General features: G+C 40.8%; 1 protein-coding gene across 1 annotated transcript in view; it reads right to left on the minus strand.

The window, feature by feature from the left end:
* Positions 1-27,681, minus strand: part of rheb (Ras homolog, mTORC1 binding) — a 94,822-nt gene that overhangs the window by 14,361 nt on the left and 52,780 nt on the right. The window contains exons 3-4 of the mRNA XM_078231909.1: positions 5,065-5,132; positions 1,398-1,480 (exon numbers count right to left, since the gene is read on the minus strand). Coding sequence (XP_078088035.1) covers positions 1,398-1,480; positions 5,065-5,132 — 151 coding nt within the window. The remainder of the gene's footprint in view (positions 1-1,397; positions 1,481-5,064; positions 5,133-27,681) is intronic.

The raw sequence follows: 27,681 nt of genomic DNA on the forward strand, positions 1-27,681 counted from the left end.
GTTCCCATCACAGAAAGGCTTGAAAAATTTATTCATAATTAATATCAAAAAAAGGCTGGTGAATTGCATATTTCAATTTTATACTTTATTGGAATGCTATCAGACAGCATAAACTATGATTTTAGTCAAGGGAAATACAATTTTTAACAACTTAATTTGAATGCTAAAAGCTCTGGACCACCATAGCAAGTTGCATCTATTCTTTGGTGAAATATTGTGTGGGCATATTATAACGAATGTGTGCAGTTATTTGGGAATGTCACAATGCACTGTATTCTAATGATAATGAATGCAACTCCCACTTGCAATAAAGCACTGGAGTTTTTCTTTAAGTCAGTGCTGACTGAAAATTTGATTAAGCAGCAAACTCTATGCTCACTCTCAAACTCTGATCGTCTGCTGCAAGTACCCTGTCCTGAAAGACGACCAGGTTACACTTCCTCCTCTAATGTCTTCAACTTGAAATCCATGTCTTCATTAATAAATGTCTCCAGGGACCTGCTCCAACCCATCTCTGCAATCTAAGCCAGCCTTACACAAACCTCTTCCCTGCCAAATATTCATTTTCGCAAATGTCACCCTCCTTGCTCCACTTATCCTATCATTCCATCAGAGGCCAGGCATTAGCTACTAGGTCCTTCTTTGACCAGCCATTTCTTCCTTTAAAAAAATCTGCTCGAATCCCACCTCTGATCCCTAGTGATACTACCCGAGGAAGTCTTTTATCCAGCCATGAAAATGTTGGCTTTGTCAGAGAAATCCTAAACTAATCCCACTGCCCCATTCCCAGTCTAGTCCGGATATTTCCTTTTCTGGCTCAGCATTCATTTTCAATATGCTTATTCCATGAAGAGCCATCACTTCTTACCTCAAAGGTGCTATCCAGAGGGATACTTCCCACTTTCTCCACTATAGAATCCTTCTTCACTTAAAATAAAACTCTATTCTATAGAAAACACAATGCCAGGAAGGAAGTTCAAGGTTGTAACTTAATTTTTCTGGAGCTGCTTATAAACCATTTCTATATCAACACACACACACACGCCTTTGAAAGGCTGCTTTCATAAAGCCCTAGCAGTTTGAGGAGCTCAAATATATAAAGTAGTAGAATTGGAAGGCATTTTAGCGTCTTGTTGTAAAAGGATAACTACTGCAATAACACAACAATGTTCAGCATTTCTGGAAAAAAAAAACAGCTTTGTGTCAAAAAGCATTTCTTCATCAATAGCAGATTTCCATTTTGCTGAATAATGCAGACTCGAAGCAATGACACCACTTCAATGCAACTATCAATACGGCTGGTAATTGGCTCCTTGCTGTCTTCTGGAACAGCAATATGCTAACACAAGCTAATGCAGCTGTCTTACTGAAAATGAATATTAAATACAAATCCTTACCTTTTGTTCGATGTAACTGAATACACCAGAATGTATCCATTAATGTCTATCGAATAGGTCTGAGGGAAAATAGAGTACTCATCCTAATGATTAAAAAGACACAAATAGCAGGATGTCAGGGTAATGAATATACATTACTATCAGTCGTAGAGTCCAAAGCAAGGTTCAAATCATGACTTGCAAATTTGCTTGCAAGCATTTCTACACAAGAACTCAAATGCAATGTTTTGCATAATATTCTGACTTTGCTGCCAGCATTGACACTGCTTTAATAGAGATGAGTTTAAATTCATAGTATGCATTAAAGTGTTGAATACATTTAGAAGTCACTCTCACTAACTACATATTTATGTTGTTACAACCTTGGCCAGACCCTGGGTTGTGGGGGCAATCTGGCTCGGAACCAAAAACGTTTTGTATATAAAAGACAGTTGACTAAAATACCTCATTCAACAGCCTGGAATACATTGCATCCGGCCCTGAAGATTTATCTACACTTAAGCCTGGAATATTCAACTACCATAAGACTTAGGAGTAGAATTAGGCCACTTGGCCCACCGAGTCTGCTCCGCCATTCAATCATGACTGATATTTTTCTCATCCCCATTCTCCTGTCTTTTTCCCATAACCCCTGAACCCCTTATTAATCAAGAACCTATCTCTGTCTTAAAGACACTCAATGACCTGGCCTCAACAGCCTTCTGCAAAGAGTTCCACAGATTCATCACTCTCTGCCTGAAGAAATTCCTCCTCATCTCTGTTTTAAAGGATCGTCTCTTTAGCTCGAGGTTGTGCCCTCTAGTTCTAGTTTTTCCGACTAGCGGAAACATCCTCTCCACGTCCATTCTATCCAGGCCTCGCAGTATTCTGTAAGTTTCAATAAGATCCCTCCTCATCCTTCTGAACTCCAACGAGTACAGACCCAGAGTCCTCAACCATTCCTCATACGACAAGCTCTTCATTCCAGGGATCATTCTTGTGAACCTCTCCTGGGCCCTTTCCAAAGCCAGCATATCTTTCCTTAGATACCAATCCTGCCCCTCTTGCAACCATGTCTCAGCAATATCATATCCCCATATTTAATTTATGCCCTCAACTTATCTGCCTTGTTGGTCAAATTGTGCTATCCTCTGTGGCAACAAGTTTAAATCTCTTCAGTACATTTATTCCCTCTAAGCTGCATGGCCACCCAAAAGTCCACATACAAACCAACCCCTTTAAGTTTCAACATGTACGTGGCCACACACAAATGTTTAAAGCAGCTTTGCATTTAAATTGCCCATGCACTCAAAAATAATTTACAGAACACAGATTCTTGGTGCAATACCAGATGGAAAAAGGATGATGAATGGAACAATCTTAAATAGCAAAGTGAGGTGCTGCCAAAGGAATAACTTTTGGGATGCCATCTAAAGTAGAAAGAATCTATCTCTGCAAGTTCACTGATCCTTCATGTGAATATACATGACAGCCTGAGCAGTTGTCTGAATCAAAAGGATCCCAGATTCACATGAATCAATGGCTTGAAGAGTCAATGGGTTTGGTGGTAAAAAGAAATGAAGGCGCGAGTAAGTTCTACATATAGGACAATTGTAATAGTCATCTGCAAGTCGATTAAACAGGTGCTCAGGAAACCAATGAACAGTACGATCGCAGTTAGCAGTGTCTATCTCAGATATCAGTAGCTGCTGGAAATTGAGCTTCTCGAAATTGACCTAATCAAGAACTTTACCACCAGGTTAAAAAACACTCATGGTTTTACCAGATTTTTTTCCTCAAGTCAAGATAGAAATTTAAAGAACTGACTTTTTCATGGCTATCACTCTGCCAAAAGGATGAGACATTTCATTCTCCTGCAGCTAGGAAAAACAGGACAAAGCTCTTGCCCTGGCATGGAATTAATGGCCTGCATATACACAATGCTGCAGCTGGAAATAGGCAACACTGAAGGCCCCACAACCCTCAATGGAATTATCATTTACCAGAAACTGAACTGGACCAGCCATATAAATACTGTGGCTGAAAGAGTCAGTCAGAGGCTGGGAATTTTGCAGAGAGTAACTCCCCTCCGGATTCTTCAAAGCCTGCCCACCATCTGCAGGCACAAGTCAGGAGTGTGATAGAATACTCCCCACTTGCGTGGATGACTGCTGCTCCAATAGCTCCAAGAAGCTCGACACAATTCAGGACCATGCAGCGTGCTTGATTGCTACCCCCATCCACCATCTTAAACATTCATTTCTTCTACCTCCAATGCACCTTGGCAGCAGTGTATACCACCTTCAGACTGCACTGCAGCAACTCACCAAGGCGCCATCAAAACACCTTCCAAACTTGTGATCTCTACCATCTAGAAGGACAAGGGCAGCAGATGAATGGAAACCCCACCACCTGCAAGATTCCCTCCAAGCCACACATCACCCTGACTTGGAACTATATTGTCGCTCTTTCACTGTCACTGAATCAAAATCCTGGAACTCCCTTCCCAACAGCATTGAGGCTGTAACGGTATAACACTGACTGCACAATTCAAGAGGGCAGTTCTTCACCACCTTCTCAAGGGCAATTGGGGATGAAAAATGCTGGCCTGGCCAGCAATGCCTATATCCTGTGAACGGAAATTGAAAGATGTAAGCAATTCCACTATACAGGAACCTCTGCCAATTACAATCCAAATTGTAAAAGAATAATCCTACTGGTGATTTGTAGACAAGGCAGACAGGTACATGCAGTGTCACAGACTGAGATGCATTTTTGACACAAGAGTAACGTCCAACAGCTTCCTACGTTAAACAGAACACACTGAAAGGAAGGCTATTAATAAAGTAAATAATGAGAAAATCTGGAGAAACAAAATGCAAACTCTGACTTGAGAACAGCAGAAGGCAGTGATTTTTGATGGGATAAACCAAAATGTGTGTGTGAAAGTAAGTGAATCATAAATAAGAGAACATCTTAAAAAGGCAGCTTGCCTCTCTCTCCCCCTACACCCCAAATTCCTTATTTCCAAATGAATGATGGTTCATATCCACTGGCTGAATAATAGATGCATTAAATATCTGCTTGACTAAAAGATCTTTCAAGAAAAAAAATTTGCTCTATTCTTTCCTTAGAAAGGGGGTGGAGGGAAAGGAGGAGGAAATGGAATAAACTGAGGTGCAACAGATTCAGTGAAGTTGTATTATTGCAGCTATCTTCTGGCAACACTAAACAGCATTAAGCTAGTTGGCTAGAATGAATTGCTTTTTTAAAAAAAAGAAATCCATATAGGGATGTGGACATCACTGGATAGGCCAGCATTTATTGCCCATCCCCAGTTGCCGTTGAGAAGGTAGTGAGCAAGCTGCCTCCTTGAACCGCTATAGTTCCAGATGTGTAGGTAAACGCACAGTGCTGTTAGGGAGGGAGCTCCAGGATTTTTACCCATTGACAGTCAGGTATTTCTACATAATTAATTATATTTATCATTAACTTGCATTGCTGTAATATTTTTCTGATGTCAATTTTGCTTAGTACAGTGAGCACTGCAAAAACAGTGAATTAAACTCGGCAATATAACAATTCATTAACCGTGCAATCCTCTGGCATAATGCAGTCTGATGTTGCACTTCACTGAATACATCAGCTTAGAACAGCAAATCCATTGATGGAGCAGGATTATCCTTACCTGTCCAGCTGTATCCACAAGCTGCAGGTGGTAATCTTGCCCATTCACTGTGATCAATTTAGTAAATGCTGAAAACAGACAAGAAAAAAAGCAGTGCGTTAAAAAGATCCTGGGAAACAAAGAAATCCATGCATAATAAACTAAGAACAACAATAGTTTCTTGAAAGATTTAGCTCAAAGATATCCAAAAACGAAATGTAATTGAACTATATCAAAGGGCAGAGTAACATTTTTTCAGATGCAAAGTCTCATTGCATTATTGCATCGAAGCTTGATATTTAAAATTTTACTCGAGTTTAAGAAATGAAAAATATTGGAGGCATTATAACCACTCCAATTCAGAGACCGTGCTAAATTTTGAAACTTTCAGAATTTCACATTGGAGCAGAATACATTCCAAACAGATTCTATGCCTATAGTACAAGATTGAACATGACCGTGAAACAGTGAACATTTGAGTAAAAGCTTGGAGCTGAAAACTGGTAACTGAACCCATAGTATTTTGTAAATTCTAGCTCAAAATAAAAACAAAGAAAGAAACCGTTTCAGCACTTCCACACAGTTGCAAAACTCTTTCACTGTCCAGCACATGAAAACCAGTCGAGATAATTAATGGTCAAAACGATCAGCGTGTTCAAAAAGGGACCGTAACACTCACAATAAGAGTATTCTAGTAGTCTCCACATACTCCATAGTACATCGAGCTCTGGCTAACATAATAATAGCTTGAATTTATATAACACATTTCTTAACCTGAGGAAGTCCCAGAACATTTCACAGCCACTCAAGTACTTTTGATGTTTAATCACAACATGCAGGACAACTTAACTAAGTTGCATTGAATGAATTAAATTGACAATTAAAATCAATAGAAAAGTAATTGTGAAAATTTCCACATAATTCGTACACAAGGACCCAAATGCAGCAATGTAATAAATAACCAAATAATCTGTTTTATGGATATTAATCATCAGTTGAAATCTCCTGCTCCTCTTCCAATAGTGGCCCAAAATCCTTTATGTTCATCTGAGTGATGACAACTTGATTTAATGAGTCGTCTGAAAGACAGTAGCTTCTACATCACTGCACTAAACTACTGGAGTGCGATTTGAACCCACCTTTTGGATGTTAAGCAGCATGAGTGCCAATGGGCCAAGAGATCCTGGGGTCAAGACATCTGAAAATAACTCTAGCATCAAGAGATGTAGCTAAATTTAAAGTTCTAAAATGAAGACCTGAAGCATGCAAGATTGATTGTTGAGGCAGCTATGAGATAAACATATTTCAAGATTGTAATGAAACAATATTACAAACAAGAGTAATGCCAAGAGAAAAATGCATTAGTTACAAAATCTGGCATCAATACTAATTGTGTTACAAATTCTTGCTTATTCTCAACAGAGCACAAGAATGAATCATCTGGATGGAAAGGCTGGTGAAATGTGTGGTGCAGGCAGGCAGCATTAAGTTTATTTATCAGACACAAGTAAGGCTTGCATTAACACTGCAATGAAGTTACTGTGAAATTAATGAACCACAGATCATACTGCACTGCTTTGATAAAGGATCATCTGTATTGAAACGTCAGCTCTTGTGTCTCCTTACAGATGCTGCCAGACCTGCTGAGATATTCCAGCATTTTCTCTTTTGGTTGGAAGACTCCAGCATCCGCAGTAATTTGCTTTTATCAGACTGCACTGCCCAGCTAATGCCAACCAAGTTAAAATCTGTGTTGGGAGGAGGAAAGGGGAATTGGAGGAAGAAGCGGTGACCATAGAGAACTGTGCCAGAAATCTCTGCTTTCATTGGGATGTGCGCTTGAATCTGGTGAACAGAATTCAATTTGAATACCTTTCCAGAATGATGTTTAAGGGTGGTTTCCATACCTAAACATAGCTCAGACCAAAAACTACTACTATTTCAATATCAGCAAATGTCAAGGTAACTTTTTGACCACTGGGGCTCTTAAGGCCAACAGAATAATCTAATAGCGGGCAGCATTGAAGCACAATGGATGGCATAGTGACATAGTAGTTAGCCCTGCTGCCTCACAGCGCCAGGGACTCGGGTTCAATTGCAGCCTTGGTTAACTGTGTGGAATTTTCATGTTCTCCCAGTATCTGCGCAAGTTTCCTCCAGGTGTTCCGGTTTCCTTCCACAATCCAAGGACTTGCACGTTAGGTGGATTGGCCATGCCAAATTGCCCTTTAATGTCCAAAGATGTGTAGGTTAGGTGGATTCAACATGGTAAATCTGCGAAGTTACAAGGATAGGGCAGAGGGTTGGGCCTGGGTAAGATGTTCTTTTAGAGAGTTGGTGCAGACTTAATGGTCTGAATGACTTCCTTCTGCACTGTAGGGATTCTATGAAAGTTAAAAGGAAAAGGCATGTTATGTTCATGACGAATGCATTAATCTGCAAATGATACTGTGTCACTGGTGGCATGCAAGATCCTTGATAAAGACGTAAACGGTAAATGTATTTGGGTCACCAACTAGATTCTAACTGCCCATGAATAATGAAGAATTCTAACGAAGTAAGGTTCAGAACTTGAATTTGAAATCAACATTGGCAGTATCACGATCACATACAGTTTTCAAAGCTACTTCTCATCGAATAAGATGTCCAAAGATATACAGGTTATGTTGATTGGCCATGCTAAATTTCCCATTAGCGTCCAAAGATGCCTAGGTTAGCAGGCTAATACATAGGGTTATGGGGATAGGGCCTGGGTAAGATGTTCTATTGGAGAATCGATGCAGACACGATGGGCCGAATGGCCTCCTTCTGTACTGTAAAGATTGTATGAATAAGAATTGACCGAAGAATAAAACGCCTTTACAAGAGAACTGCACTGTTCAAGCCTACTTTATCTTCTCAGTTCAGAATTTTATACTCTAATGTACACTTTCACACTAAAAATGCTGTACACCCGTAACAAATAAATGCTTTCACATCGACTAAAAACGGTTGGCGTATGGTCTCCATTTCAAGGGTGAAAATGCTTCAAGCGCATCATTCAAAGCTGAAAGACAGACAGTATATTGAGTCTGTATTACAGGCTCCACAGAGTGATAATCTTAATATGATTAATCTTGTGCCCTTTGTACTTCTTACCATTGTACGGAATTATAACCATTGCTGAGATGATTAAAGGCTGATCCTTTCAAAGAAAGGGTGATATTTATTTAAACAGGTCTTAAATAAATCATTAACACCTTTTCAGTATTAGGTCTACAATGCATTCAGCTGATTAAGCTACCGTCACTACGTGCAGGAAATTAATAAACATGGTCAGAAAATAACAACCTGTTATATATTGATGCGACTGCTGTTCAGTTTCACAGAAAGCAGTTTTCCAAAACCCAGGTTACCACAGGGTTTCCCTGACATTTGTTGTTCTCTCCCCTTCTCCATAAAGCAGGTTGCTGAAAGTGTGGGTCGTGGGACCAATTTCCTGTTCAAATTGGGTGCCCATTAAACCCAGGATCATACATTTCCATTCAAAGCCAAATTTCAACGAGGTGAAACCCCTATTGTGGGGAGATTAGAAGGAACCTTGCTATCCGTTGCGATGATTACTATAAATGTAATCCTGCAGCACTCATTTTGTTGGCTTAACACAGCATTTTAACTGGAAAGGTTCTCTTAATAAAATGCACTCACATTCTGCCCAGAGATAACTCTGAATTTCCTCTTCACTTTTCTCACTCCATTGCCATGACAACTGCTAAGTTCAGTGTGAACCCTTTACATGCATAAAAGGGGGCTGATTCCAGGACAGTTTCAAAATTACAGCAGGAGAAACTCTGAGGAAATTTATCCCAATATTTTAAAAAGGAAAAAAAAAGATTTTGCACCCAGTAAAATGTTTTTATAGTCAAAAGAACGATGAAGTTGTTTGAATAACTCATTCTTGATTCATTAACCTTTCCATGGAAATAGACCATCTTAACCCTACGCACAGAGTCATGGCCCCAATGGGGATCATATGTGGCTTGTTCAGACAGGAGAGGTTGCTTTAGACACATGGAAGCAAACTCAGGAGTCTCTAGCTGGACTACAAGTCAAGTATTCCATAGACAATGACATCCCAAGACAACTTATTTAAGCAGTTTCCAAAGGTGGAATGTCACACGTTCCTTGGAAGGACATAGTAAATCTATGACTCAATGTAACCTTTGTTGAGGAATGTTTTCCTGGCATTCCAACTATTCTAAAATTGTTTTTAAGGGACTTCTTTCTCAGTCGGCAAAGGAATACAGGCAGATTGAGTGGGCAAAAATTTGGCAGACAGGGTGTAATGTGGGAAAACACAAACTTGTCCAGTTTGGCAGGAAGAATTTTTTTAAAATACATTATTTAAATGGGGAGAGATTGCAGAACTTGGAGGGCACAAAGGGATGTGGGTGTCCTCGTACGTGAATTACAAACGGTGAATATACAGGAACCGTAAGTGATCAGGTAGACAAACGGAATGTAATTGTTTAGTGCTGGGGAAGGGAATGGAACATAAATGTAGGGATATTTTGCTACAGTTGTTAGGGAGACCACATCTGGAGTACTGTGCACAGTTTTGGTCTCCTGATTTAAAGGAAGGACATAATTGCCTCAGCAGTAGGTTTACTCTACATATTCCTGGGATGAATGAATAATTTTACAAGGAAAGGTTGGGCAGGTTGGGCCTGTATCCAGAGGAATTCAGAAGAATGAGAGATGATCTCATTGAAACAAGGGAACCTGACTGGGTGCATACTGAATGGGTGTTTCCCTTTGTTGGAGAGACAAAATTAGGAAACTGCTTTGGGGGTCTCCCACTGAAGGCAGATGAGGAGAATTTGAGGGCTGCGAGTCTGTGGCATTCGCTTCCCCAAGCAACTAATGGAGGCCTGCTCATTGACTATTTTTATGGCTAAGTTAGTTGATTGTTCACTGACAAGGGAGTCAAAGAGTACAGAGGAAAAAGGAAAATGGAGCGTAGGCCAGTCAGATCAGCCATGATCTCAATGAGTGGCAGAGCAAGGCAAAGAGCCTACCTCTGCTCCTAATTCGTATGCGCACCCCAGAAAATTATTGCACTGTCATATTATAGCTACCTGCAGTTTTACAGAAATGTATTTTCACTGTCTGATATCTGTGGTCAGTCACAGGCAAAAGGGTTCCTCTGAAGCTGCTGCCCTAGCTGACAAGTTCAATTGTTCTCCATCCTGTGGAAGCATCCACAGATTGAGGAGAAAAACATAATCCTGAGCTGGCATCTGACTCCACGGGCAGTAGTCTGGACCATTCTGTATATAAACTGATTAGTGTGCACTGACAGAAGTAGTGATTTTGCCACATAACTAACGTTAGGCTGATACGACACCAAGGTATTCAGCTAATTTCCCAAGATTCCATTTCTGCTGAACCTGCTCAAAAGCCAAAGTATAGTATTGATGCACACCTATCTATCCTGTTGTAAATCACAACTGAACCCGGATCCCCTACATTCCCCCCTTCAACAAAGTTATGCATACGAGTTGACGTTGCACTTTGAGCAAGTTTCTAACCACTGGTGAGTAAACTGCACCTGTATTGCAAAAGTTATCACAATTTACAAAGTTTTCACTGCACAAAAACTGACCATTTGGCCCAAGAGGCCCATGAAGACTGTGCCTCCTCCCACCCCTCTTCATCTAACTCCAACATAGAACGTAGAAAAGCTATAGCACAAACAGGCCCTTCGGCCCACAGGTTGTGCCGAACTATTTCCTTACCTTCTAGGCTCATCTATAACCCTCTATCTTACTAACCTCCATGAACCTATCCAAAAGTCTCTTAAAAGACTCAATCGAATCCGCTTCCACCACCACTACCGGCAGCCGATTCCACGCACCCACCACCCTCAGTGAAAAACTTACCCCTAACATCTCCTCTATACCTACTCCCCTGCACCCTAAACCCCTGTGTTCTCTCGTGACAACCATTTCAGCCCTGGGTAAAAGCCTCTGAGAATCCATTCTATCAATACCTCTCAACATCTTATACACCTCTATCAGGTCACCCCTCATCCTTCGCCTCTCCAAGGAGAATAGACCTAGCTCTCTCAACCTATCCTCATAAGGCTGAACACTTAATCCCGGCAACATCCTCGTAAATCTCCTCTGCACCCGTTCTATGGCTTCCACATCCTTTCTGTAATGAGGCGACCAGAACTGGGCACAGTACTCCAGGTGGGGTCTGACCAGGGTCCTATACAGCTGCAGCATTATCTCCCGATTTCTAAACTCAATTCCTCTATTGATGAAGGCCAGTATTCCATATGCCTTCTTAACCACAGCCTCTACCTGCGACGCTGCTGAGCGTCCGATGAACCCGGACCCCAAGATCCCTCAGTTCTTCCACACTGCCAAGCGTCTTACCCTTAATATTATATTCTTCCATCCTATTCGACCTGCCAAATGAACCACCACACACTTATCTGGGTTGAAGTCCATCTGCCACTTCTCCGCCCAAAGAACATATTCTTTGATTCCTTTCTCCCTCATATACTTATCGAGCTTCCCACTGAATTCATCTCTGCTTTCTGCCTCAAACCATCATTCTCCGTGGTAATGAGTTCCATATTTTAACCACTCTCTGGATAAAGATGTTTCTCCCAAATTTCTTGGTGGATTTTTAGTGAATATTTTATATTAATTGCCCCAGTGTTGTCTGCAAATTGGAATCAAACATTTTCATAATGAAACCTCCATCAGATCATTCTCAGACTGCCTTTTTAAAGGGAATGTTGTGAGCCCCAGCCTGTTCAACCCACCTAGTCAGGTATAATGTCTCTGTTCTGGTATCATTCTAACAACTTTGGTTGGCATCCTCCCAGATTCAACTGAGCAGTATTTTATTAAAGGCATTTTGGAAACTCTAATCTATTAACTCATCAAAAATTAAACTTAAAAGCATCAGCTCTAAAAAGCTTATGCTTTTAAAAAAACTCAATTTAAAGTCTGCCAAGTCACGACTGCCTGGTAGCTAGCTAAATCGTCTGACCAGCTGTGAAGTTCTAAAGACACCCAAGGATCACAATGGTATGAGATCTTTGGTGTTGCAACAGGTGAACAAAACACTGCCCTGGAAAGTGTAATAAAGTGTGCCAGACAGCTGATCCACTGAATCAACTGAGCTTTACATGTTCCCAAATAATAAAATAAAACATCAAGTCTTCAAGATGCAATACAGCTAAACATAAAAACATAACTATTGAAGAATACCCCAAATTTACAAATGATGAAACTTGAGCACAATTTTTGATGACACGATGGAGGTTGTGAACCTCTCCAGACTTGCTTTCTTTTGAAAATCTGCATCCAAAAAGCAAGGCCCTACTAGCGCCTAATGTGACGCAATAGTAATTGACAAAGAGACATCCGCAGCAGTATATGCCAACACTACCAACTTAAGAACCACAAATATCCAAGTATTAAACCACAGGGAGCATAACAGGACTCTGGAACAATCCTGCATATCATTTCAGATCAAAAGTTAACTATTCAAAATCCATGTCTACAAAGTTCTTTAGATATTCAATCCTAATTGCAAATCTACAATCGATATACGGACATTCCTGTTGTGTCTTCAACATCCAACATTCATTAAATAACCAGAGCCAGTACTCTAGAAAACCTAGTTAAAATACAAACACACTAAAATCCTCCAAACTATTCAAACGTAGCAGGATAGCTAATCAATTGTGTTAGCTGAAGCAAATCACTACACATCTGCTTCTGAAAGCTTTAATGCTCACTGGTTAGCTCGAAGTTAAAGGCACTTGGGAAAAAAACATAAAAGTCATCATTACAGAAATTCCCAATTAGTGCTTTATTATTCCCCAGCCTTTCACATTCTGAGAAGAATTTGCATGCACAACTGGGCTATGGACATGGCTGCCTGCCACTTTGCAAAACAAGGTCAGAATCAAACCTGATATTTTCATGTGCCTAAAGATGCTGACAACTGCTACTATACTAGGTTATTCATACTGTGGTGTGCTGCTGATGGAGGAAGTATATGCATGTTTGCAGGTATCTGCATTCCTCTAGCATCAAATTAATGAATTCACATAACAATGGAAAAGTCTTAAAGAATACAAAACATAAATATACTTCCTGTTCAACACCAACTATAATAGTGTTTCTTGGTGTGTAACAAATCTTGCTCACCACACAAATACTTGGACATCAAAATATCCTTTGTTAGGAAGTAACTGGATGAACGTCTATTGATAAATGCTGTGTAAGCACTGAAGAACAAGGAAAGAAGATGCTCAAAGAAAGCGCCTTTCTCCCTCATTACAATTCCAACAGCGTCAGCAACTGACCCACAGACAAGGATAACACAGCGTACTATGCACAAGTTGATTCTGCAACCTGTCAGTGCTAAAAATAGCACCTCAGTTCCAACTGCATAGTAAGCAAACAACAATTTTTAGCTTCATGCTTCTACCTCACGTTCACTGTACTTTGGAATCTACTGCAGAATTAACCCTTTCATGACTGAAGTGTTTAAAATTCTGAAAAACAAATGGTTCTCATCTTTTTCATAAGTTAAATTGCACGCTGAACTCAACCACTGAAGATGTAAAAAGGGGGGGAAAATTGAACATATTTCAGCAGGAATCTGAAATATCAATCTTGAACGACAAGACTTTTAGCTGTAAAATCTGACGGTGCTAATCGTGATTTTTGCAACCTTTTTTGTAATGTCTGAATCACAAAATATAATGGAACGGTCCCTTTGAAATGTTCAGCACAGATAATATAAACTCCAGTGACAGAAAGTAGTATTCTTTAGTAACATGACTACAGGAAAGGAAAATTCAATTACTACGGGCTTCAGATACTTGTGATAAATTCAAAATAAATCATGCGCCTCTTTGACCAAGACAATGTATGATGAGAAGGTAGAACAATTTAGCCAATATACACAACAGCACTAATTCATCCATAATCTAGGAGAATTTCTGCCATTGTGAATTGGTGGCACTATTTAAAGGTTTATTTATTGGTCACAAGGCTTACATTAACACTGCAATTAAGTTACTGTGAAATTCCCCTAGTCGCTACACTCCAGCACCTGTTCGGGTCGATGTACCTAACCAGCACGTCTTCCAGACTGTGGGAGGAAACAAGAGCACCTGGGGGAAATCCACGCAGACACAGGGAGAACGTGCATACTCCACACAGACATGACCCAAGCCGGGAATCAAACCCGAGTCCTGGCGCTGTGAGGCGGCAGTGCAAACCACTGTATTTATACTCACCACGACTTGCAGACAAATCTAAATGGCTGAACCATTAATGAAAAAAAGTCACAGGGCGGGATTTTCCAGCTACGCTCACCACCAAGCCTGGAAAATCCCGCCCGAAGTCAATGGACCTTTGCATGGTCCGTGTCTTGCCCGCTATGATTCCTGTGGCAGACAGGATGGGAAAGTTCTGCCCAGTCCCAGGATTAACATCTGAGACATGAAAAGCTTTCTTTGGCATCAAAGGTGTCTTGATGGTTATTTGCTTACAGGATTAAAATATTTTAGTTCAACTTTTGACTTGGTTTGAGTTGCTGGGATCCTGATAATTGGGTTATATCACTGACATACTGGCACGTCTATACAAGACTGTTGCGTGCTAAAATTCTTGCAGAGTAGCACGCTTTAAACTTCTGTAGATTGGATCATCCTTATTGTTTGCCAAGAGTTTGTACGAGTGTTTTACCGTTCCTAATTCTGCAACCAAACTGCATTTTTGCCTGAGCACAATGATGTGACACTGTTGCATTTATTGCAGTGCCATTTGGAGTAGGTGAGTGAATCTGTGACAGCAGCTCTGTCTCGGGTGTTTTGTCCCTTTGATTGGATCTATAATGGTGAAAATCTTTATTTGTTCGGGTAAACTTTGCTGCAGCATAGAAGGAAAACATTCTGTCTACCGTGCTACGCTGCTTCTTTCACAGAACTATCAAACTAGCCCCACTACCTTTGCCCTTTGAGCAAAATTTTCCTTTCCAACTATTTATCCAACTCCCTTTTGAATTTTTTCTGCCATGAAAACAAAATATTTGGAAGGAAATCTGAATCATAATATTGTTTGCTGAGAGTCCACAACATTTTAAAAGCCTCCAGCTTCACTTGATTAGAAAACAAGGCGGCTTTACTTTTTTGATTTTTATGCTATTTCTATTATGCTTATCAAGGACAAGACAGTGGGGCTGAAACTTGTGTCTCCTTCTCTCCACATTTCTTTGCTCACTAGCTTTTCTACCATCTCATCTTCCTCCCATGAAGTTCTTCTTCCCTAGGACCTGCCTTCTGTACTTTCTATCCCATCTCACCTCAGAACTGTCAGATTTCAACTGCTGTTGAAACCTTGATTTACATCTCAACACCTGCTCCTATATTCATCTCTCCCATCTCCAGTATGCAGCAGTTTGTGGTGGTGGAGCCAATTTTACAGAAGAGGTGATAAATATTTCTCTGCTTAGAGCATTAACTTAGGCTTGTACATAACCTGCTTTGCACTTAAACACAATATTGTTTAACCAGATATCTTGCCATCTAGCTATGCAAAAATCAATAATTCATTTTACAATTATTAGTTATACCTGCCACCGCCAACATATAAATTGTGTTTACGATGTACAGAAAACAGGATGGTTTTCTTCCCTTCCTTGTGAAAGGAAGTGAATCCCTTACACACATCATCGCTGGCACCTTTCTCAAATTGGACCTACTCATGTGTGACCTTTGACAAAGAGATAGCAGTTTTTACCATTTAGGAAGGTTTAAGATCAGAGCCCCCTCCTACGCACAGCTGTATTCTATTCACTTATCAGTTGGAGCCCACCTTCAAGTCCAGATAGTAAACATGAGGAGTTGTGACGAAGGGTCATCGAGACTCGAAATGGTGGCTCTATTCTTTCTCCACAGATGCTGTCAGATCCGCTGAGATTTTCCAGCATTTTCTGTTTTTGTTGTAGTCGGAGTTGTGGCTAATTCACTCCCCAGTCCAGGTAAAATGGAGCCAATTACAGACCTCCAAGACAGCCCCTTTAGAATTGTATCCTTTGTTTTATATAATTTTTCCACAAATCTTTCTACCAAAATGAATCGCTTCAGGTCCCAGTACCGATCTCTGGAGAATATCACTGCATATCTTCCTCCAGTTCGAAAAGAACTGTTCACTGCTACTCTAAGCTTCCTCCTTCTCTGATGATGACACCTCTCCCGTTTCTAACAAGGATTGGAAGGTTATGGCTAGTATCTCCACAATTTCCACCATTCGTTTCTAACCCGTTTATTTTAATTCCCTTTCCCAGTGACTTTCGCAACATCTTCCCCTTTGGCAAAAAATTATTCATTTAGTACGCCATACCTTCTACCTTCATGCAAGGGTCTCCTTTTTTTGGTCCCCAATTGGTTCCACCCTCTCTCCTACTATCCTCTTACTATTTATGCCACCTATAGAAAGATTTTGGATTCTTTCATAAAATTAATGTCCATTTGTATAGCAGCTCTAACATAACAAAGACTCCCAAGGCATTTCACACGAGTCTTATAAAGTATGACACCAAGCCACATAAGGAGATATTGGTTCTGATGACCAAATACTTGGTCTGAAGTAAATTTTAAGAAGTGTCTTAAAGGAGGCAAGTTAAAGAGGTGTAGGGAGTTACTTCTGGAGTTTGAGGCTTAGGCAACTGAAGGCATGGCTATGGAACAATGATGATTGGTATTAGAGAAGAGACCAGAATTCTTCTTCGAGTTCTCTGCCAAAAGCGCACAATTATTTGCTGGACCACAGCAAGGTGTTTTTTTTTAAACTTTGCGTTGGGCACAATGGCATCAGTCAGAACAGGAGTCGAACCCTTGCAAACTGAGATAAATGGACCCCCAGACCAGAATTAGAGCCCAAATATCTCAAAGGGTTGTGAGGTTGGAGGAATTTGAGAACAAAGCTGATAATTTTTAAAAGACATTGCTTGACTGGGAGCCAATGCAGGCCAGCAAGCACATGGGGAAGAGGGCAACAGGACTTGCAGCAAGTTAGGACATAGGCAGAGTTTTGGATGACCACAAGTTTACCAAGGTTAGGGTGTGACAGAACAGCCAGGTGTGTGTTGGAATACTCAGAGTCTAGAGGTCACAAAGGATGAAAGAGGGTTTCAGTAGATGAGCTGAGACAGCAACGTTATGGTGGAGGAAATAGGTGATCTTGGAGATGGTACGAACAGGTGGTCAGAAGTTGGTCTCAGAATCAAATGCAACAATAAGGTTGCAAACAGACAGGCTTAATCTCAAATTGCCAGACAGGGGGATTGAGACAGTAGTTGAGGACCAGAGTTTGGAGTGGGGACCAAGGCTTCAACATTCCCAACATTTAATTGGAAGAATCTTCTGCACATCCAGTACTGGATTAACAGTCTGATATTCAGCAACCGTGGAGGTGAGGAAGGTGCTGATGAGATACACTGGGTGTCATCAGTATGTACATGTGAAAACTACAGATATCACCAAGCAGCAGCACGTAGATGAGAAAGAAGAGGACACCAAGGATTCTTTTTCAACCTAATGACACCAGTGCTGGTCCAGGAAATGAAATCACTGCAGTGCTTTGCTAGCTATGATATCAATAAGAGTGGAAACACTTGAGCAATCCCACCCATCCAAACGATAGTGGAGAGGAATTGGAGGTGCATAGTGTTGCCACCATGTGTAAGAGTGCAGGCAGGTTTGGAGGGGCAGGGGGAGATTTATCTTTGCCACAGGCACATAGGATGTCATTGGATTAATCGGATTGGAGTGATTCAAACAGGGAGTTTTGGAAAAGATGTGAGAGGATTTGGGAAATGACAACACATTCAAGGACTTGGGAGATTAGAGATGGGATGATAACTTGCAAAAATGAAATTATATGGGGTTGATTTTTTTGAGAATTTGGTAATGAAGACAGAGGAGAGAGAGAGACAAACAACATCTGGAGAGGCAGAACAGTTCACAACGTCAGCTAATATGAGGGTTATAAAGCAAAGTTGGGGGTTCAGCAGTTTAGTGGGAATAAGATCAAGGTAGAGGGTCTCATCGGCAAGATGATCTCAGAGAGTATATGGGGAAATAGGAGTCAAACTAGAGAAAGGAGAGCGCTCTGGGCTCGGGCAAGGAGCAACACTGAAGGAAGCTTGGCCAAGTGGGTGAGAAGAAGGGAGGGATGTGGCAAAGACATTTGATTGTATTGCCTCAATCTTGGTGACAAAGTCGTCCATAAACTCCTCTCAAATTGATGGAGGTGAAGGAGGAGGAAAAAGGGGGTAGGTTAAAGACAGTCTGCAGGTGAGAAAAGGAGTCAGGGGTTATCTAAGAGGACCCAGTTGTGATTTAAGTGGTGAATAGTTAAAACAGTTGTGCACCATATCCTTTGAACATAATTGACTGGAGATAGGGGCCATAGCAGGGAAACTTCCAGGATGAGAGAATGTAATGGCTTTATTGGGGATTAGAAAATGAAAGGTGGAGATGGGGGTGTGGTTGAGTACATCTGCGGCAATGTTGGCAAACGTTATGGTATGGCAGACAGTAAATGCCAAGCTGCTCAAATCCCAAAGGGAAACTTGAAACAGCTGCCAGAACAGTTTCACAATTTGTATATTATGAAGCTTTTTGAAAATCAAGAAGCAACTTCTCAGATCAAATATGATAATTTTATATTAAAGTACAACATTTAAAATAAAGAGAAAAGTTACACTTAAAAACAAGAACACCTTAACATAGATAGCAGCACTTTTTCAACCTTTCCAAACACATCTTGGCTTAAACTCAGAGCTAAAGCACTTTTGAAGACAATAGTCCTTCCAGAATGTATAAGAACATAACTAGGAGCAGGAGTAGGCCATCTGGCCCCTCGAGCCTTCTCCGCCATTCAATAAGATCATGGTTGATCTTTTCGTGGATTCAGCTCCACTTACCCACCCACTCACCATAACCCTTAATTTCTTGACTGTTCAAAAATTTATCTATCCTACCTTAAAAACATTCAACGAGGTGGCCTCAACTGCTTCACTGGGCAGGGAATTTCAGAGATTCACAACCCTTTGTGTGAAGAAGTTCCTCCTCAATTCAGTCCTATATCTGATTCCCCCTTATTTTGAGGCCATTGCCCCCTAGTTCTAGTTTCACCTGACAGAGGAAACAACTTTCCTGCTTCTATCTTATCTATTCCCTTCATAATCTTTTATGTTTCTAGAAGATCTTCCCTCATTCTTCTGAATTCCAATGAGCATAATCCCAGTCTACTCAGTCTCTCCTCATAAGCCAGAATCAACCTAGTGAATCATCTCTGCACCCCTTCCAGTCCCAGTATATCTTTTCTCAAGTGAGACCAAAACTGTACACAGTATCCAGGTGTGGCCTCACCAGCACCTTATACAGCTGCAACATAACCTCGCTGTTTTTAAACTCCATCCCTCTAGCAATGAAGGACAAATTTCCATTTGCCTTCTTAATTACCTGCTGCACCTGCAAGCCAACTCGGTGATTCTTGCACAAGGACACCCAGGTCCCTCTGCACAGCAGCATGCTGCAATTTTTTACCATTTAAATAATAGTCCATTTTGCTGTTATTCCTACCAAAATGGATGACCTCACATTTACCAACATTGTACTCCATCTGCCAGACCCTTGCCCACTCACTTAGACTATCTATATCCTTTTGCAGACTTTCAGCATCCACTGCACACTAAAATTCCACTAACTTTACCACACATGCCTTGCTGCTCTCTGTTTCTCTGGGGATGACAACAAACTGGTTCTCCAGGTCTGGCCTAGTCCACACACTGCCTTCTTTGAGATCTCACTAGCCACCACCCACAATGTCTTCTAAGAGATCTTAAATCTGCTTTCCCCCTTTGATTTTACTCTATTCTTTCCTATAATGTCAGAATGACCCTTTTCCAAGAATTGATTAATCCCCTTTTTTAAAAAACTCTATGACTACTATATTTTGAAAGTAAATTTACATCACCTTCACCCCATCTATTTACAATCTTCCAATTTGTGCATGTTCTCCTTTGAAATACAACAGTCAACTTCAAACCACTTCTTTTGTTGCCTTATGTAAATTATTTAAATATCTCTAGTTTGTCCTATTCATTACCACATCAAACCAACTGCCTTCACACCTTCTTACTGATGTTCGACCTTTGCGGACTTTGTCTCTAATCCATTAAACAGTCACACCCCCACAAACTCATCTTCCAGTATTTGAGAATGACAGAGATATTACAAAAGACAAAATGTTAAAACCTTCATTTTTGTGACACAAATGGTGGGCCAAAGAAAGGAGACAGTTGAAATTTTGAAAGTACAGTTAAGTAAATTGGGAAGATTTTTTTCAAATGTTAGCTGCCAATCTCACTTTGTCCTTAAATTATTTTTCACTTCATCAACATTTTACATTCAGCCTACTTCTCATTTGTATTGAGTTTTTTTTGTGTTTTGATCTGAATGCACTGACTGAGCATTGGAGAAGGATCAGTGACTTTTAAAAAGATGTAAACACGGTGTAAACTTACAGGACTATGGCAAAAAGGGTAGAGGAGCGTTAGTACATGGCTCGTTCTTTCAAAGAACCAGCAAGAGACACAATGGTTTATATGAATTTCTATGCTGTATCACAGATTGATGATCATAGATTTTATATTATCTCAATTTTAGGAGAAAAATGTTTATCTCATGCACATGTAAAACAGAATCTTGAGAACAAAATTAATTTTAGAAGTTACTGGGTGATAAATCAGGTTGGCACTGGGAGGTTCTGGAAGGCAACAATGAAGAGTTTTGCAATTTGTATCAGTTGAATAAATGGGGAATCACCGCAGGTAGGAAAGGCAAGTTTACATCCAGAGCAGTCACTAGCAAGCCCAAAGTAACATTTTAATATTGAGGCAAGAGGAAAGAAACAGAAATGGAGACACAGCAGCCAGAAAACTGATATAATACAGAAGACCATTATCTAATTTTTGGATCCATTCGGTACACACTAATGGAACATTCACATTAAATTTAAACATATTTAACTGAACAATAACAAAGTTTGTTATTTCCAAGAAAGCAAACCGATAGTAGCAATGGAATGCAGTGCAATCGGAGTTTCATTCTGGATAGTTGCTGGGTTATCACAGGATTGATATCATGTTGTTGTGTTTTTATTTGCAATTTTATTCATTCAGGCTGTGAAAAGTTATGCAAATTCTACAATACAACTTTCTACCATGCCAGGTTCAGTCTTTCAGCTTGCAATCAGCTGGAGGTCTTGCACTTCACCAAATGCTACCCTTCTGGACTTTTCTTCTTTGTTAAACGTGAAAAGGCAGTCCATTTGTTTGATCCCTCAATCCTCTTGTAAAACTGCCTGCTCATACATGAGGACTTTTGTTAACAGGAAAAACTAAAGCAAAAAACATGCAGCCCAACTGTTCCAGATTCAATTCCGGCCTCAGGTGTAGAGATTGTACATTCTCCCCGTGTGTGCGTGGGATTCCTCCGGGTGCTCAGGTTTCCGCCCACACTCCAAAGATGTACGGGTTAGGTGGATGGCGAACGGCGCCCTTCTGTACTTTAGGAATTCTCTTCCGCCTCTTCCTATTACATAAAAGGGCTTTCTTGAGCACTTACTGTAAGCTCTGGCTCTTGCCAATGTTAGGATGAAGCAATGCTTTTTTTTGAATAAATGATTCATGATTTTTTGAAACTGCATTTACGTGACCCATTCTCTTTTCATGTATGACAGCCTGATATGGCAGGTGTGGTATTGCAGAATTTGAATATTATTTGCCTTAACTACAAATTTTATACAGAAGCAAAATGGTTGATTCTTTCCTTGCACCACAAGGTGCATACCTTCAAATTACTTCTAAAAAGCAGCTGCTGTATTTAGCTACACAGTCTACTATTCATGCAATGGAGTCTCCTTGTCAGGCAAGATTATAGGATGACCAATAACTATACATAGACCATATCTAAGAAATTGTGGGTCTAGACCCTGGTGTTACATTTGGTGGTCTGTTGTCATTTTTGTTTTATTTGTCATGCAATGGGCAGCACAGATACCACTCCAAGTGCAAGCATTCCTGGTGCAACCAGACCAAAAAGTAGTGAAAAGATTTAACAGAGTAAGTGACCTGCCACTTTTAAACTCAGTCATCAAGTTATTGCTGTAAACAGCTAGAAAGTTAATATACTTCAAAAGGCGAAGAAGTGGTTAGATCATGACCATCATTCTTGGGGTTGACTGCTTTGTTGAGATTTCTTTCTTTCTGGATAGTTGCTAGGTTACAAATCAACTCCAGACTTCAATTTTTCTTCAGTGAATCAAGCTCAGTGGGTGAACTGAAATGGCAATTTATCACAGCTTTCTCCTCACTAAAATGAATCAGACCAAATTAGACAGCCACAACTTACCGAGAATGTACGAGTAGCACCAGTTCCGAAACATAGTTCTTCTTGGAGCCATGATGGTGTGTTGTCAGTAACAACAACTAAAAGGTTTCCGAAAACACAAGATTATGCTTTATCACTGTTAAACCACCTTCTAGCTTTTCATTAGTTCATCTAAGAGTCCAATTAATTCCAGGAACATTATACTGGAAACATTGTGTGCTGTACTGGTCTTAGTTGTGATTTCTCTTTTCCCTTCCTAGCTAATTTACGTAGAAACTAGAATCAGGAGTAGGCCATTCGGCCCTTTGAGCCTGCTTCACCATTCATTTTGATCATGGCTGATCATCGAATTCAATATCCTGATTTCCCCCCCCCCCCCACCCTCCTAATATCCCTTGACGCCTTTAGCCTCAAGAGCTATATCTAATTTCTCCTTGAAATCAGGCAATGTTTTGGCCTCAACTACTTTGTGGTAATGAATTCCACACATTCACCACTCTCTGGGTGAAGAAATTTCTCCTCACCTCAGTTCTAAAAGCTTTATCCCTTATCCTCAAACTATGACCTCTAGTGGGGTTTTAGTTCATTCGGGCAGCATGGTCGATGCAGGCTTGGGGGGCCGAAGGGCCTGTTCCTGTGCTGTAATTTTCTTTGTTCTAGTTCTGGACTTCCCCACATTGGGGACATTCTTTCTGCATCCAGCCTGTCAGAATTTTATAAGTTTCTATGAGATCCCCTCTCACTCTTCTAAACTGCAGTGAATATAATCCTGACAGACTAAGTCTCTCCTCATATGACAGACCTGCCATCCCAGAAATCAGCCTGGCAAACCTTCGCTGTACTCCCTCTATAGTAAGGATATCCTTCCTCAGATAAGGATCCCAAAACTGCACACAATACTCCAGATCTGACCTCACTAATGCCCGATAGAATTGCAGCAAAACATCCCTGTACTCAAATCCTTTTGCTATGGAAGCCAACATGCCATTTGCCTTCTTTACTGCCTGTTCTACCTACACGCTTACTTTCAGCGACTGGTAGATGAGGACACCAAGGTCTCGCTGAGTATCCACCTCTCTCAATTTAGACCCATTCAAGTAATAATCTGTCTTCCTATTATTGCTACCAAAGTGAATAACCTCACATTTATCCACATTATACTGCATCTGCTATCCATATGCCCACATAGACAGCCTGTCAAATCACACTAAAGCATCTCTGCATCCTCCTCACAGCTCACCTTCCCATCCAACTTTCTATCTGCAAATTTGGAGATAATACATTCAGTTCCATCTTCCAAATCATTAATATATAATGTGAACAGTTGGGGTCCTAGCACAAATTCCTGCGGAACCCCATTAGTCACTGACTACCAATCAGAAAAACACCCATTTATGCCAACTCTTTGCTTCCTATTTTCTAACCAACTTTCTATCCATCTCAAGACATTAACTGCAATCCCATGTGCTTGAACTTCACACAGTAGTCTGTTATGAGAGACCTTGTTGAAAGCCTTCAGAAAGGATAAACAAACCACATCCACTGGTTCTCATCAGTCAACTCTACTAGTTACATTCTCAAAGAATTCCAATAGATTTGTCAAGCATGATTTCCCTTTTGTAAATCCATGCTGACTTTATCCGAATATACCACTGCCTTCCAAATGCTGTGTTATGAAATCCTTGAGAATGGACTGGAGTAACTTCCCTAGTACCGACGTTAGGTTCACTGGTTCCCTGTTTTCCCTACCTCCCTTTTTCAATAGCGGGCTTATATCAGTTACCCTCCAATCTATAGGAACCAGCCCAGAGTCCAAAGAATTTTGGAAAATAGTCACCAATGGACCTACTATTTCCACTTCTTTAAGTACTCTGGGATAATGATTATCAGGACCTAGCGATTTATCCACCTTCAATCCCATCAATTCACCCAAAACCATTTCTCTAATGCTGATTTCCTTTAGCCCCTCACAAACTTTTCCCTCTGAACTTCTGGTACTTCAGTCTTTACAAAGGAAGACATGAATAAAGTACGAATTTAATTCCTCAGCCATTTCTTTATTCCTCATTATGAATTCTCCCATTTCTGACTGTAAGGGGCCTACATTCATTTTTGTCAATCTTTTTCTCTTTGCATACGTACAGAAACCTTTAGTGAGTTCTCTTCCCTGCTAGCTTACTTTCATACTCCATTTTTCCCTTCTTAATCAACCCCTTAGTTCACCATTGCTGAATTTTAAACTGCTCCCAATCCTCAGGCCTATTGCTTTTTCTTGCCAATTTGTATGCTACTTCCTTGAATTTGATACTACCTCTCATTTCCCTTGTAAGCCATGGTTTGGCCACAAGTCCCTTATCACTCTTGCGCCAAACAGGAATAAATAACTTTGAGTTCACCTATTCATTCTTTAAATGCCTGCCATTGCCTGTCCACTGTCTTTGTCAGTAATGTTTCCCAGTCCATCATGGCCAATTCATGCCTCATATCATCATAGTTACCAGAATCAACTACATCACTAACCACCTTGACAAAGAATTCTATCATGTTATGGTCACTCGCCCCCAAGAGTCCTCTCATAACTAGATTGCCGACTAATCCTTTCTCATTGCACAACACCAAATCGAAGATGGCCTGTTCCCTAGTTGGTTTAATTATGAATGCCAATCTCAAAGTGCCAAAAAAACCTACAAGGTTAATCTTCAGAATTATCTGAAGGCATCAAATAGCTTTGCACTGTTATTTTACCAAGCATTGTCAGAAATGCTTCAAATGTCAAATTGAACTAGGTTTGCCTCTTTCATTCTTTGCTCAGTGAAATTACAGCCGAGCTGACCAATATATAAATCACTTAAACAAAAGATTAATGGTCAACTTAACATTTAATTTTGTTCTACCCTTCTCCTGATGAGTAACTCCTTGCTTCACCACAGCTCTACATGGACTGGACACATTCCAATGGGCCACCAGCCATTTTATACAAGTGTCGAAAAGCTACTTGACCACAGCAGGCTTCACAACAGAATCCAAACTGGTTTTCGTTCATCCATAGGTGCTATGCCGGTGTTGCTGGATAAATATTAGGAATAAGAATCTAAAATCTACTCAGCAATAGGACTCAAAAAATAGTTGCACTGTTCTTATAATGGTAAGCGGAGAGATCAGTGGGTGGGTGATGTTCTTATGAATTTAATATGATACAGAAACCCTCAGGGGCAAGAGCTCTACTCATCAAAAACATAGCTATGGATAACAAAAGAACTAAGGTATAACCTAAAACTAAAAGCCACGATGTGGCGATGCCGGCGTTAGACTGGGGTGGGCACAGTCGAGGCAGCGCTCCGAAAGCTCGTGATTCCAAGTAAATGTGTTGGACTTTAACCTGGTGTTGTGAAACTTCTTACTAAAACTAAAAGACCAAAAGGTAAAGCATACAAGAATGGCACAATTCCAAGTGAAGAGAGAATCAAAGAACAGAAAAAGGTGATAATGCACACAAATAGCAGGTTATAACAAAATTTAAATAAAAGCAAAATACTGCGGATGACAGTAATCAAATAAAAACAGAAAATGCTACAAAACGCAACAGGTCTAGCAGCATCTGTGGAGAGAGAAACAGAGTTAACATTTCAAATCTGTATAACATCTTCACAACTGAGTAGAAGTGTGATGGATTTTATACTGTCGAGAGGGAGCAGATGGAGCAAAATAGGAGTGTACAGGTGGGAGCTCAGGAGAGAGCGACAAAGATGTCATGGACAGAAGACAAAGAGCATGTTAACGGTAGTGTTAAAGATTAAAGGAGGTGCTAATAATGGCATGGGGGGACAAACGTAATTCCAGAGGAGTGGTCTGAGGTTTTTGAACTTGAAAGTACAGAAAGCTGTAAAGTGCCTAAATTGTGGCACAGTGGCTAGCATTGCTGCCTCAGGCCTCCCAGCTTGGGTCACTATGCGGAGTCTGCACGTTCTCCCCATGCCTGCGTGGGTTTTTTCCAAGTGCTCTGGTTTCCTCCCACAGTCTGAAAGATTACATGCTAAATTCTCCCTCAGTGTACCCGAACAGGTGCTGGAGTGTGGCAACTAGGGGATTTTCACAGTAACTTCGTTGCAGTGTTAATGTAAGTCTACTTCTGACACTAATAAACTTTAAAACTTTAATCAATAAGATGAGGCACTATTTCTCCAGTTTGCACAGGGCTTTACTGGAACATTGCAGCAGGCCAAGGACAGAAACGTGGGTATGAAAACAAGATGAAGAATTGAAATAGCTCGCGGCAGGAAGGTCAGGGTCATGCTTGCGGACTGAGCGAAGGTATCCCGCAAAGCAGTTACTCAGTCTGCGTCTAGTCTCCCCAGTGTAGAGGAGGTCACAATGTGAATAGCGAACACAGTCGGCTAAACTGAACAGGGTGCAAGAGAAACACTGCTACACCTTAAAGGAGTTTTGGGCCTTGGACGTTGTGGAGGGCATAGGTGAAGTGGGGCCTGGGGCATTAAGGGCAGCGTAGGTAAAGTCTTACTTCTGTGATTGCATGGGTAGGTGCCAAGGGAAGGGGATGAGGAATTGAAGGTGGAGGAGGAGTGGACCAGGGTGTTGCGGAGGGAATGATCCCTATGGAATGCTGACGGGGCAGGAGAGGGGGAAAGTGTGTTTTGTGGAGGCATCATGTTGGAGTTGGCTGAAATGGCGATGGATGATCCTTTGAATGTGGACATCATGGAATGAGGACAATGGGAACTTTACCATTAGTTTTGGGAGGGAAGGGGGTTAAAGCAGAGGTGCAGAAGATGGTTTGGGCGTGGCTGAGGGCCCTGCCAACTGGAGTGGGAGGAGAAACCTGGGTTCAGGAAAAAAAGGAGACACGTTACAAGTGCAGTTTTAAAAGGTAGCACTACCAGATGTGTGTAGTAGTTTTGACTGACCACTTGACAGGGAAGTTCGAGTCAACCACTGATATGTGGCTAGAATGGCACACAAGCCAGAATGAGTAAGGACAGCAAGTTTCCAGACATGAGGGCACCAGTTGGGGTTTTACAACAATCCAACAATTTCATGGCCATTTTCGCCAAAGCAGGTAGTGTCTCAAAATCAACAACCTTCATGCCAGATTTCAGATCAGGTGGTTCATTCAGCACCTAGTCGCACTGCAAGTTATT

Source organism: Mustelus asterias, chromosome 2, assembly GCF_964213995.1.
Source record: "Mustelus asterias chromosome 2, sMusAst1.hap1.1, whole genome shotgun sequence".
Taxonomy (NCBI): Eukaryota; Metazoa; Chordata; class Chondrichthyes; order Carcharhiniformes; family Triakidae; genus Mustelus; species Mustelus asterias.